This window comes from Onychomys torridus, chromosome 19, assembly GCF_903995425.1.
Source record: "Onychomys torridus chromosome 19, mOncTor1.1, whole genome shotgun sequence".
Lineage (NCBI taxonomy): Eukaryota > Metazoa > Chordata > Mammalia > Rodentia > Cricetidae > Onychomys > Onychomys torridus.
The window spans coordinates 56,740,594-56,754,037 of record NC_050461.1 but is presented as its reverse complement, the minus strand read 5'-3'; the positions used below and the strand labels follow the sequence as shown (position 1 = coordinate 56,754,037).

Here is a 13,444-nt window from a genome sequence, read left to right as displayed (position 1 = left end):
AAAACACATCCCAGAAATGTCTTTCTACCCGTTAATCCTATACTCCCTTCCACACTATTTAAGAGACAATTTTGAAACTGGGTAAACAATATGATATGGAAGTTTATAAAACATTTCAAATTTTAAAAATCCACCTTTTTTTTACATTTTTACTTATTTTATGTGTATGGGCATTTTGCCTGCACATATGACTATGCACTGTGTATGTGAGTGCCTGGCGCTCAAAGAGGCTAGAAGAGGGCACAGATCCCCTTGGACCTGGGGTAACAGATGGTTGTGAGCCATCCTGTAAGTGCTGGGAATATAAGAGCAGTGCCAGTTCTTAGCTGCTGAGCCATCTCTCCAGCCCCCAAACATCCCTATTATTTTTTCCCTTGGTATAATCTGAAGACTGTAACAAATGTTTTTACTTGATTTTACTCTATGCATTTCAAATCATAAAATTAGCTCAACAATAACTTACCACTGACTAAGGTGATCGTGCCACTGACTCTACAATGACTTGATTTTATACTAAAGCCAGAACAAAGCTTAAAAACTGACTCCCTGGTTCAACACTGAGCCCAACAAATTCACTACCTCCAAAACCCGCTTCCCGCCTTCCAGGAAGTTCACTAGCTTCACTAAGCTCACTAGCACTCACTTGCAGTCTCCTTCCTTTATGGACACACACAGACTTGCACAAGCACTCTCAAGTATGTCTTTTCCTTATATCATGACCACAGACAGCATAGGACCAGATTGTGGACTTAACTGTCTTTTCATGGTTTTGTGGCACTCTACTCCCTTTAAAGAGGATCCAAAACAATCTGAACTTGACAAATTCTATTTTTAAAATGGAAGTAATGATGCAAAACCTATATATTGATTTTAGGAGCAAATGGCTAAAAAAAAAAGAAAAATTACCTACGTAATTCCAAAAATGCCAAAACTTTCAAACACTAAGCACTGATTCAAGATTTTTCTATTTATAGACTGATGTTTTGGGATAAGAAATGGCTAGAAACTTACCCTACTTGAGCAAAGGAATTTTATGCTTCTCATTCCTACTTTCACTGATGGTAATAAAGTGAAATCAACATTAAACACCTACAAATAGTGATATTACAAGGGGTGGAGGGGATTTTTAAAGGGAAAAAAAGCATGAACCTTTGTTCTAACTGTCCAAAGCTGTCACTATTTCTTTACATGTTTAAAGTATTAGTGTTTAATTCCACCTCTACATTTTTATTTAAAAGCATTTTAAGAGAAACTAGAAATCAACAGTTGTTGACATACTTTTAAATTAAAACATCAGAGTGTCTGTTACCAAGCTCTGAATTGGACCAAGCAGTGAATCACTTCTACTAAGGCATACAGAAACAAATCAGATCTAAGTTCCAATGGTGATAACTACATTAAAAAGTAGCAGCAGTCAGAAAATGGTGTTCATAGACTTTTTTCCTAACACAACTGTATCAACATGACAAACTATACTGACTTATCAGTTTAGTGCTTATGCTTATTTTGCATATATTTAGTGAAAATAATGTAAGTAATCTTACTTGGACACCAAATAAGCAACGTGAGTCTCCCAAAATTTAAAAAAAAAAAAATGTGTATTTTTATAAAGGTATATAATTTCCTAAAGAGATCAGTGCAGAGGGTGAAAATCCTGTACTTATAATCCCTATTGCACTGCGTAATGTCAAATAAAGAACGGAGAGGAGATAGTCAAGTCAGCCATGTAAAGAAACTGGCACACAGTTCTAATCATGACCCCCTAACATAGATCCACTTCCCCATCACCCTCCCTCAGCCTTAAAACAGGTTCTTAGCTATTCCCACAACAGACGACAATACTAAGAGCAGAAAGTTCCTCGGTGCGTTATCTCCTGAGTTATCGACAAACAAAACCCAGTAACGTCACAGCACATTCCATTTCAGACAGAAAGGGGTCATTTTTGCTTACAAATGCATCATCAAACAAACTGCATTCACTACACTGAATTTCTCAAATCAAAGTACAGTTCCACTATGTTTATAAAAAGTTGCCCATATAATAAAACGGTCTAATTACCATTCTCTTAATACCTAAATATACTAACTAGCTGAAAAGGGGGGCTTCTTAACCCTCTTTCAGTTAAGAGTCTGAACAACAGTTATACTTATTTTTCCCTTAGGATAGTAAAAACCATTTGATCTGATGGGAAACTAAGGAAACTGGCTCCAGGACAGTGACAGGACCACAATTAACAGGGATATATAATGTTCAAAAACCACCTAAAAGGTCAAATGCAGATCTGGGACACAGCTTTGAAGTTCCTTATCATCGCACACATTTGCTCTCACTGAAACCAAAAATTTTAAGTTGATATTCTTATATTCATTTCAGAAAAATCAATGATACCATCCATATACTCTGGGAAATGTGATTATCAAAGTTTATGGTTTCTAGTATAAACTCAACTGTGTTTGTTGTATGTTTAACAGTACAACCTTCATTATGAAACATGTAAACCAGGTAAGGCTTAAAGAACCACACCACTCTCCTCTAGGGCAGTTAAGGTTCCAAAGTGCAGTGTGAGTAAGTGACCTAGTGAGTGATGCAAATGGTCCTTTCCAGTGTATCCACAGAGCCGTCATCTCTCCTGACAAGCATACTGGAGAGAACGATGGCAAAGACCAGCTTCTTACAACTCTTCTTTTTGGATTACAAAGCAGTGCTTCAGTTCCCAAATAACAGATTAATTACCCCACCTTAAGTAAAAATCTCTTTGTCACAAATAATAACTAGTCAACAATAATTTGTTTTTTAGACAAAAGAAAAATTAAAAATTTAACAAAGTACATAACCTAAGTCCTCTCAATATCTAAGGCATGCAAGGCTTTAAGCCATAGCATTTATGAACAAACAAATTTTCCCAAAAAGAAACTAAATTTCAAGAAAAGGCATAACACGTGCAACAATGAACACATCCTCAAAGAGAAACATGAAGGAAAATACCTTGCAAATTTAAAATAAATATTAAATTAAAAATATTTTCACATTTTAAGAGTGTGAAATTTTATTTTAAAAAAGGGCTGTCTGAAGATTAAAAACATTTTCAAACCATTAATGCAGACACATATATTTGTTGACTTTTCCTGAATTATACTGACAGCTCCCATAAAAACTCAAACTGCCCCTTTTCATCAGACCACACACTTCACTTTCATATAAGCAGCTGCTCTCACTCATAAGCCTGCCTAATGAATTAAAACTTGAATCGTGATGTTTAAGTATCACTTTTAAGTATTCTCTTTTCCTCTGCTTGGTATTTTTCTGAGTTATATATTGTTCATTTCAACACTAAATTACAAAATGTTTATTTTAAAAAACATGCTTTGCATTCAACTACTTTAAGAGTTTCATTTTCATGACAAAGTCTTTAAAATAATTTATGTGTAACTGTTCTTTCCTAGGGATAGTATGGAGATTTAGTTAAAATCTGAAGAGAAAGCACTTTAAGACCCACGTTTCATTTGTAATCCTGAGCTAACCTCTAAATAAATGATCCTTTAAGTCTTAAGAAGTATTAACTCAAGTTATAGCTTTTACTTCAGAATTTACCTAGCCTAAAATTTATTTTCCAACTTAAAAAACACCTGCTGAAGATACTGGGAAAGACTGACACAGCTCAGCAAGCGGAATCAACAGTCAACAACTCAAGGACTGACTACCTAGCTAGATGACGGACTACAGCCTGTTTATGCTAGCAGGCATCAATGGAGTCTTTCTTGTTCAAGTTTTAACAAGTAGAAAAAAATAGAACACCTAGCCAAGTGAAAATTCTCAAACAGGAACTATATTAAAAGCTCACTTTTAATAATGCTTTAAAAGTATTTTACAAATAAGATTGCTAGACAATCCCATTCAAAATTTCCAATTATCAGAGAATAGAGGACGGTGCACTGAAGAAACCAGTATTTTCAAGTCAAGTTAAACTTACAGTAAGACTAACAAGTACAGGAAAAAGCTTGTAACACCTAAGGACTAGCCCCTTTCCTGCTCTGGGCTGATGAAAACAATCATACTTCCTACTCATTCCACTGTCTACTGTAAACACACATCTTTACACCGGCCTGATGCATCCCAAGTACAGACAGAATGAGGTGAGAGATGGAGAAAACATGAAAAGGAAAAAAAACAAATATTACTTTGACTACTGTAATCCAAAGCTTTCTTCTCCATTCTGAAACTCAAAGGGTTACTATTTCTAACCAGAGAAATAAACAAGACTGCGCAGAGCAGTGACATACCTGAAATTCCTCCAGGTGGCTTATGCCAACCTCAAGCTAAGGTAGTCAGTTCTGAGCAGTCTGAGTGGGCACCTGAGCAGCCTTTTACAACGAATCCAAGGAACTCCTCCTAGTTTCCTATATAGCATATCCAAACTTTGTATAATCTCCACTGTCACTGGAGTATACACCGCATTTTAAAAATGCATTTTAATTCATTTTAAATGCTATCTAGTTGTGTAAGAGATTCCCCATAGACTGTACTTAAAAAAATTATAATTTTCATCATAAAATGGATACTAATACCATGAAAACAACCACTAAGTCAAGTGAAAAAATAACAGTGTATTAGGTGTTTTCTCTGTAATCACAGTTGTGGATAAATAACGACAGGTGAAATCACCTAAAATTTAAGTTTCTACTGAATTCAATATAGGTCAATTATTAAGCAAGCTACATATTTTGTTCCAAACGTTTCCAAGGTTAAAAAAAATAACTGGCGCCCCTTAGCGCTCACATTTGGAAATACTCAATTTAAGAGTTCCAGCCCTTTTTTTTTTTTTTTGACATTCCAGAAAGTTTTCTGCCTCCACAATCTTTCAAATGCCAACACAAATAGGAAGGCAAAACCCCTTAAAGGGGCAGCTCAAGTTTTCTCCGGGGCATCTGAGACTGAGAGACACGCGGTCCCAACAGCGGAAAATGTCCCTTTCGATGTGTTCACGCGGAATAGCCGAGTGTTTTCTGTTTTAAGTCCTATGGCTCCTACCCAACAGAAGCTCTTAAGATGGATGATTCTTCAACCATCCTTTAGCTCCGAGATATCCAGTCTTTTGTTCTTCCCTGACATGCCAGCTCCTTAAGCAGAGGATTTGCTTTCTCCAGCTAGATTTGAAAATTTCCCAGATTCTTCCCAAGATCCTAAAATCCATTGTTCGTCTGCACAGCAGCACAGTTTTCAGCTTCCTTTAGACAGTCCTCCCGCAGACTTGAAAAAACGAAAGTCCCCGCTCCAGGCTGTTCAAAATGAACTTGTTGGGCCTATTCCCACCACCCACCCACCCCCGCCCCCCGGGAGGCCACACAAAGCCACAGCTACTGGAAACTAGCTCCCCAGGTCGCGGCTGGGAGAAGTTCTTAAAGGAATTCCAGAGCTGACCAGCACTCGGCTCACGTCGTTCCTTGCTCCCCACAGCGCTCCCAACTCGGCTCCTGCAAACTTTTGCTCTATTTTTTTCTCGTCCTTTCAAACTTCCAGCTCCCCGCCCTACCAACGCAGGCGGCTACGCCGGGAGCTAACCCTCCGCCCCAGTTCTCCCGAACTCGGATTCCGTTCAGGTCTGTCATCGCGGTATTTCGTACTCCTCTCCCCCCCCCCCCCCCACCACGACCAAAAAAAAAAAAAAAAAAAAAAAGTGAAGTTAAACTCCCAAACAGTTCTAGCTTCCCTAAACAAAGGACAAAAGTGCTCCGCTCTGTCATCCAGTCCTCGCCCTCGGCCACATAAGCACTACTTTTCGGTATCCCACGTAATGTCTGCACATCTCCGAGTCCGCTCCCGGACTGCGGGGCCACACAACTCCACCGGAGCGAGCCCACTCCGCCCCGGGCCGGCGGGCGGGCGAGGCGAGGCGGAGCTCGGGGACTCGCGTGGCCCGGCCGCGTCGGCCGGGATGGCGGGGCTGCTCTCCGCCGCGCCGTCGGCGGGAATCGGGAGCCGGCCGCAGCCCCGCAGCCCCGCCGCCCCGCGCGCTCCCGGGTCCGCCTGCCCTCGGGCCTGGCTCGGCCCCGGCCCGCCGCGAGCCGCCCGCGCCCGTCCGCCCTCCCGCCCGCCCGCCGCCCGCCCGCCTGCCTTTGTGCGCCCGCCCGCCTGACCTTCCCGCCGCCCCGCCATCCCGGGCCGCCGCGCCGGGGGTCGGGAGGGCTCACCTTCGTCCAGCAGCCGCTCGAGGTGGTTGAAGATCCCGCAGAAGTTGGGCAGGCTGCTCATGAGCTTCTTGTCGTTCATCAGCTGCATCAAGTAATCTGGGGTGGGCTTCGGCTTCTCCTTCGTTTCCATTTCCCCGACCATATTCCAGGCTCCGCAGCTCACTCCGCCCGCCGCCGCCGCCGCCGCCGCCGGAGGAGAGGAGGGAGGGGCGGGGGCGAGCTCCGGCCGCCGGCCGCTCGGGACGCGGCGTCCCGCTGCTGCTCCGCGCCGGCTCCCGCTCCGGCTCCGGCTCCCGCGCCGAGCCCCGGGGCGGCCGGCTCCGCGCGCCCGCCCGCCCCCCGCAGGCACTTTCGCCGCCCCGGCCCCGACGCGCCGCGGCCGCCGCTCTTGGGCCGCCCCGGCGCGGCTTTCCCCGCTCGCGAGGCCGGCGGCGGAGGCGGGTCTCGGGCCGAGCGCGGCGCTTAGGGGCGCGGGGCGGGCGGGGGGGCGGGGGAGAGAGCCCGCTGCGCCGCGAGGAGCCGGGGAAGGGCGGGGAGGGGGTGGTGGTGGTGACGGGGAGAGCCGCCGCTCGTCGGTCGGTCGGTCGGCCGGCCGGCCGGTCGGTCGGTGGGTCGGTCGCGCCGCCCTGCCCCTGCGCCGCCGAGGCTCGCGAGTCTGCGGTGCCGTCCGCCGCGGCGCTCGCTCGCTCGCTCGCTCCTCTCTCGCTCTCCTCTCGCTCCGCTCTCTCCGCGCTGCCGCCGCCGCCGCCGCTGCCGCCGCCGCCGCCGCCGCCGCCGCCGCGCTCCGACTGCGCTCCTCCTCTTCCTCCGCGGCTCTCCTCCTCCTCACTCACTTGGCGGCGGAGTTCGCCTCAGTTCAGGCGGCGCTGCCGGCGGCGGCGGGGGGAGGGGCGCGGGCAGGGCCGGGGGCGGGCGGCGGGCGGGGCCGCGCAGGGCGGCCGTTACGGGGCTGGGCGAGCGCCCGCCCCCCCCAGCGCACCCCACCCCACCCCACCCCGCCGCCGCCGCCGCCGCCCCTGGCCGCTCGGTGTGGGGAGTGGGACGGGCCGGAGCCCGCCGCGGCTGAGGGGAACGGACGCGCGCTGGCGGCGGCGGCGGCGGCGGGGCGGCCTGCGCGGGGCCGGGCCGGGGTCGCGGCTGAGGGGCGGGGGGAATGCGGGCGGCGGCGCCGGGGCTGAGGCGGGCGGGCGCGGTCGGCTGAGAGGAATTCCGGCGGGACTCCGCGCGGGCGCTGCGCTCGCCGCCGCCGCCCTGGCCTCGCCTCTCGGCGCGTTACTATATAGTTTGGAGATTTGTTTTTTTTTCCCTCTCGTCCACCTTCCTCGCTACCCCTCAAAAAGGATTTTTTTTTTTTTTTTTTAACGTCCTGTTGCTTCACTAGTGGAGCGGGGGGGGGGGGGGCACACGACTCTCGGGTGGGCGTCACGTGGCCCGACACGTAGCCGTGAGGCTGAGGGCGCGTGCGCGCGTCGAGGGCTGTGGCCACGCCCCTTCCGAGGGTCGCTCCGCCCTATCGGGCGGAGAGCGCGCCCAGGGGGAGGGGCGGGCCCGGAGCGCGCCTGCGTGGGGGGCGGGGGGGGAAGGATGGGAGGGGGGGGAGTGCGCCGCGAGGGCCTCGGGACGGAGGAGCGGGGCGGAACCGTCCTGGCGCGGCGCCCACCTCGCGGGACGGGCGCGCGGGCGGAGGGACCCGGCCGTCGGACCCCAGCTCGGGCGAGCCCGCGTCCCGGCGGTGATGCTGGTGGGCGGCGGGCCGGGCTGGCGTGGGCGCCCGCGCCGCAGTCTCTCGTCGCCCGCTGCGGGACTCCAGGGAGCTTTCCCCGGGTTGCCAGCCCCCACGCGTGACGGGCCTGGCGTCGCCGGGAGCCGCGAGGCGGACCCCCCCCCAGGACCGTGGGCGGAGACGGGACACGCGTGCGCACCCACGGGCGGGCCCGGCTCCACGCGGCGTGACGCGCGGTTCCGTTATCCTGCCGGCGGGTTCTGGTGGGAGCGGAGCGGGGCGGAGCGGGGGACCCGATGGGGGTCAGTGGTGGCGGAGATGCAGAAGAAGAAGGGAGGCTGCGTGAGGAGCACACGTTCGGAAAGAAGAAGTCAGCGTCTGTTTCTGCGCACTTGGCGGCGGGGGGGGGAGACAAAAAAGCAGTGCGCCAGAAAAAGGGCTTTCTAGGCAGCGTGACGGAGTTCTGCCTTTTACATTTGTTTGGGAAACAGTTTTCTGAATTGCAGCAATGAAGCCCTGTGATTTACAGGAGCTGTCAGTCATTAAATCTGCATCATCCATGTTTTGTTGCGAGTTCTTTATAACGTGCTCCATTAAAATGTAGACAAGATTATCAAATTAGCCGTGTTGAGAGTTGTCACTGGCTATGATTTTCTGTGAATCATGTCACTGTATTTTAAATGTGAACGTAAGTAGGGTTTTTTGTTTGTTTGTTTTTAACTTTGCTTTACACAAATTCTTAAGAGCATTGCTAAGATTGTGTGGTACCAAATGTATTTGAAGCAATTTTAAATGCTCTTTCATAGCCAGTAGCTTCTGGGAATTTCATTTAAAGACCACTGGGTTTGTTTCTTTGTTTTTAATTAAGTTACTTTGATAGAGCAAATGAATTTGCCTTGGTGGACAACGTTAAAAACACATAAGTCAAATAATTTGAATTTTCCAACAATAACTATAATAGTTCTTAGTACTGTAGAATATTCACCTTAACTATCTCTTTAAACAAATTATGTAAATGCATGAAATAGCAATTTGATCAAAAAGCTGTGTTACTTTTTCTAAATGTTTCTTCAGAACCTAGAGAAATGAGAAGTTCGTATCTTGCATATTATTAAAAAAATTTTGTTGCTGAATTATTTCATCAGCTCTGCTTGCACAAGATGAAGTCCCCTTTCTGAGTTGGTTTACTTAGCTTCCTGGGCCCTGTGCTGACTGCTGCACCTCTATAGTTCAGTCAATCAGAGCAGTCCTGTGGCTTAGGTAATACTGGCATCTCCATTCTTACATAAGAGGAAACCCCGAAGAGGAAGAGGTAAACTAAATATTTACACAGCACTATAGCTAATGAGTCCTGTCTGCTTCAGTCCAATTATATTTTATTCCAGAGTGCCGTTCCCACTTTACCAATTCTATCCAGTCATTGAACCCATGACAGTGTTCCATCATTTTTGACCCGTAGGATCAACCACTTTTATAGTGTAGTTGAGACAAAAATGACACTGTCGGGCATCTTCATTCCCATGGATTAATCCCTGCTGGGCCCGTCGCTGGTAGAGCTGCTGTGGAGTGCAGAGTAAGGACTTAAAGTACATGTGGATCTCTCCCCTGCTCAATTTTCCCTGGTTTCTCAGGTTAGGAAAAAATATCCAGAGTTTACCATGACCTGCCAGGCCCCAAGTGCTTTGCTCTCCTGCATGTTGCTGGCCAACCTCACTTCATGGATCCTAGTCTCCCCGGGATGCACCTTGACCTCTACACCTGCTTGACATCTGTAGGGCTCTGGACTTGGTATTCCCCTTGGAAAGCTCTTCCGCTCCAATTCTCATGCCACCACAACTTTTGGTTAAATTTTCAGGTCCAATTTTTCTCGCATGCCATGTCAGATCTGTGGGTCAGTTTACCATCAGAGTACCCACTTCATTTTGTTCTTTTTAGAATTCCTAACCCCCACAACAGCACGTGATATTTGTAGGCTTCCGTGACAAGCATGTTCAAAGAGGAGTCTCAGGTACTTGTTGCATACCAGAGGTCCAAATTCTTACCGAGATTATTTATTCCAGGGCTCACCCAACATGCTGGGGAGATGAGGTGGTTGGCTGCCTAAGAATAGTTTGGTGGCTAGTGGAGGGCTGTACAAGTACACATGCTGTCTTTGGAGCCACTGCCCTCTCCAGGTATCCATCCACAGGGTCCCTCCTTTATCTGTCTGACACTCCTGTTCCTGCACAGTGTGGACATCGTATAATATTGATCACTCAAAATGATGAGTGCAGTGTAGACGGCAAAGTATGTTGGGATGTGCACCTTATCATTTTAACAGTTATCATAGATCTTTTAGTTCTGTTATATTACAGATATATCTTCATACAGTATTCAAAATGAGCAGGATAAATATACAGGAAGCTATGTATACACAGGTATGTGAAGATCCTTGTCATAGCTGTTTCAGTGAAAAAGCATGTCATCTACTCTATTGACACTAAAATTGGCTCTTCATTCTAACAGTGTAATTAGCCAGGAGTGGAAATGCACTTTCTGTTCTCTTAGTTTCATTGGCCCTACCAGCTTGCTGCATTTCTTGACATTTAAAATAAAAACTTACCATATCCAAGCACTTCTGCCTTTCTCACCATGGTCTTCACAAGAGCTAAAAAGTATTTTAAACTTCAGACTCAAATGTTTGATGCCTTGGTTCCAATATTCTTTATAAAAATTAAATTTCCATTAAAGGGATGGGGGAGTTTAGGTATGTTAGTATACTTTACAGAACTTTTGAGTGTCCTTTCATTGTTGAGAGGCTTATCAGATACTATTGGAAACATTGAAAATGATCTAAGACTCTGGTGAACTTCAAATGTTAGATAACTATGTAGATTAGGGCCTTGAGGGCTGTTTTTGTTGTTGGGGGAGGGGGTCGGTCTTCTGGTTTTTAGCATGCCTTCCTTTCACCGAGGCGTGTTTGTGTCTCTTATAAGATGGAAAGCTTGGCCCCTGGGCTGCTGTAGAATCATGGTGCTGCCGCCTTTAGACCACTGATGTGTCCCTCCAGATGTAGCACCAGCATCCAGCTGCCACCCCTGCCCAGCAGTTAAACATTAGCTGCAGTGTAAGGTCTCTGCTCATCTGACCCTGTGGAGGGAAAAACACTCAGGCGGGAGGCAGGCTTCTGACCTTCATTCCACATTTAAACAGATCTCCAAGGAAAAAATAACTGTTAATTATAGGACTGCGAGAATGAGCTTCAGATGCACTCTGTTTTGATCAGTTCTCATACTGACTCATGGCATTAATTTCAGTAGTGCTTCTCTGGATTGGGCTAATTTCATGGTTTTTTCTCTTCAGGATCTAGGTGCCTCAGAATGAGTCAGTGGTGAGGTTATTTTAGCATGTTCCCTAGATACCATTTGGTTCCCGGTGTGTTAATCTTAAACAGCTAATGTGGCTAAACACTTATAAGCAAAGGATATAACTACTCCTGTCATCCCCAGACATTTAATCAAATGCCATAATCCTTACTACAACTTAGAGGCCGAATGTATTTCTCTAGTAATTGTGGCATAAGTGACTTCTAAACGGAGTTCCCAGGTCAGTGAGAGACCAAGAGGAGCCCTCTGGGGTGTCAGGCACTTTGGTTATTTCAGAACACCACAGTCCTGAGTCGATAATTGCCTCTGTGTTACAGTTGAAGACAGTGAGGCTCAGAATGACTGGTCTCTCCATCAGTAAATCCTGGAGGCAGGGTTCTCATCAGACCTTCAAAGTGAGTGACTGGGCATGCAGCTGGCCCTCCCATAAGTTAAATCCAGATGCCTAGGAGCCATGGTCTCTTTTTCTCAGGATTTTACCCTGTCACTGATGCGGGATCTTTCACGTAATAAGCTCTTGTATCTAATAGTGCTGGTGTTGTACAAAGAAAATGAATCTGCTCGTGGCTGCTGGGGCAAGGAGAGTCAAGTTTGGTTACCCAGGCTGCATTAGATAGCCCCACACACATGAGAACACAGGCAGTGTCGATTGGACTTGATAAATTATTAAATAAAAGAGGGGACATGAAGAGGAGAGGGGGCCATGTTCAGGGTGTCAGTGAAGAACAGAGTGAGGTGGATAGAATCAAGATACATTGTATAAACTGGTCGGTGGTGGCACAGGCCTTTAATCCCAGCACTGGGGAGGCAGAGGTAAGCGGATCTCTGGGAGTTCAAAGCCAGCCTGGGCTACAGAGTGAGTTCTAGGACAGGCTCCAAAGCCGCACACAGAATCCCTGTCTGGAAGGAAAAAAAGGATACATTGCATACATGTTTGAAATTTTTACAATAAATACTTAATATTTACCTTGCTCTCTGTGTATATACATCCCTTAGGGGTTCCTTCCTCACAAAGCCTGAGCCAGTGACTCCTTGTATCTGCAGGCTGGACTGGAGGAGCTCTGGTTTCTGGTTCTGGATTGTCTTCCTGAGAAGCGCAGATTGCTGTCGTATTGTCTGTGGTGGCCCTCGAAGCAGATGACAGAAGAAATGCATTTAAAGCCGCCAGTGGTTGGGCTGAGGACAGAATTCAAGCAGAGCAATCTGCCTGCCTCCTGGGCAAGAAGTCCTGGGTCCCATCCCCAGCATGGCAAAAACAAACATCTTCAGATGTCCACTTTTGTACTCCAAAATCTTTTTTCAGATATTTAACTGTTTTCATTTCCCTTAGATGTGTAATACTTAAGGCTGGAAGCCTTATATTTGTACATTTTCCAAAAACAAATTTCCCACCCAACACATCATAACTTTATAGCGAACCTTGCTAACAATGGAACACTAAGACCTTTCCTGAAGAAATCTACTGCAGGCAGAGCAGAAGGACCCCTTGAAGGCGGGAACTGAGCTTTGCTCCTGCTGTTCCCTTCTTTTCTTCACAGGGAGCCCACTTCCAACAGCTACTCTGAGTATCCTTGTAAGACCACGTAGACAAACTTGAAATGAGGGGGTTGGGGGAGCAGCTTCCAGGAGCCCAAAAGGTTTCTCTGCCTTCACTACAACAGGGAAATACAGGTCTGAGAGTTGGCTCCATGCGTTCAGTATTTGCAGGGATTTTTCAGGGCTGGGGATCAATTGTTCTACCAATGAACTGGACCCCCACTCCTTTTTATTGGGGGGAGGAAGGGTGGTGCACTCGTGTACCATGTGTGGGGTAAGAGGGTAGCTTTGGGGAATCTCATCACCTTCCTCCTGAGATTTTCCCTGCTGGCTCTCCAGGAGAGCTCACAGGCTTGCAGACAGTACCTTCCACCTTCTGTCTGCTGGGACAAGTACTAAGATTACAGATGCAGGCTACACTAGCCAGCTTCTTTTTCTTTTTTCTTTTTCTTTTTTTTTTTTTTTTTGTTTTTGTTTGTTTTTTTGTTTTTGTTTTTTTTTAATTTTAAACTCTAGAGATCAACTCAGGCCATGGGGCTTGCAGGGCATGTTCTTTTCCCACACTATTTCCCCACCCCACCTCCCTTTTTATGAGACAATTTCCTTAGCTCAGGCTGGCCTTGGTCTTCCA

The 13,444-nt window shown here is 47.3% G+C and overlaps 2 protein-coding genes across 8 annotated transcripts in view; one reads left to right on the top strand and one right to left on the bottom strand.

The window, feature by feature from the left end:
• Window positions 1-6,503, bottom strand: part of Qki (QKI, KH domain containing RNA binding) — a 129,642-nt gene extending 123,139 nt beyond the window's left edge. For 3 of the 7 annotated variants that reach the window (XM_036168985.1, XM_036168991.1, XM_036168987.1), the window contains exon 1: window positions 6,190-6,401. In XM_036168985.1, the coding sequence (XP_036024878.1) occupies window positions 6,190-6,331 (142 nt within the window). In that variant the 5' untranslated portion in view covers window positions 6,332-6,401. Of the gene's footprint in view, window positions 1-4,281; window positions 4,482-6,189 lie in introns of those variants that run through there. The other 4 variants (XM_036168984.1, XM_036168986.1, XM_036168988.1 and 1 more) reach the window with 3 other exon arrangements.
• An 839-nt stretch (window positions 6,504-7,342) lies between these two features.
• LOC118570312 (myosin heavy chain IB-like) lies at window positions 7,343-13,214 on the top strand. Its single transcript, XM_036168702.1, has 3 exons — window positions 7,343-7,381; window positions 7,571-8,600; window positions 12,322-13,214. Exons 1-2 carry the CDS (start codon window positions 7,343-7,345, stop codon window positions 8,357-8,359), a joined length of 828 nt encoding a protein of 275 aa, XP_036024595.1. The 3' UTR covers window positions 8,360-8,600; window positions 12,322-13,214.
• The last annotated feature ends 230 nt before the right edge of the window (window positions 13,215-13,444 follow it).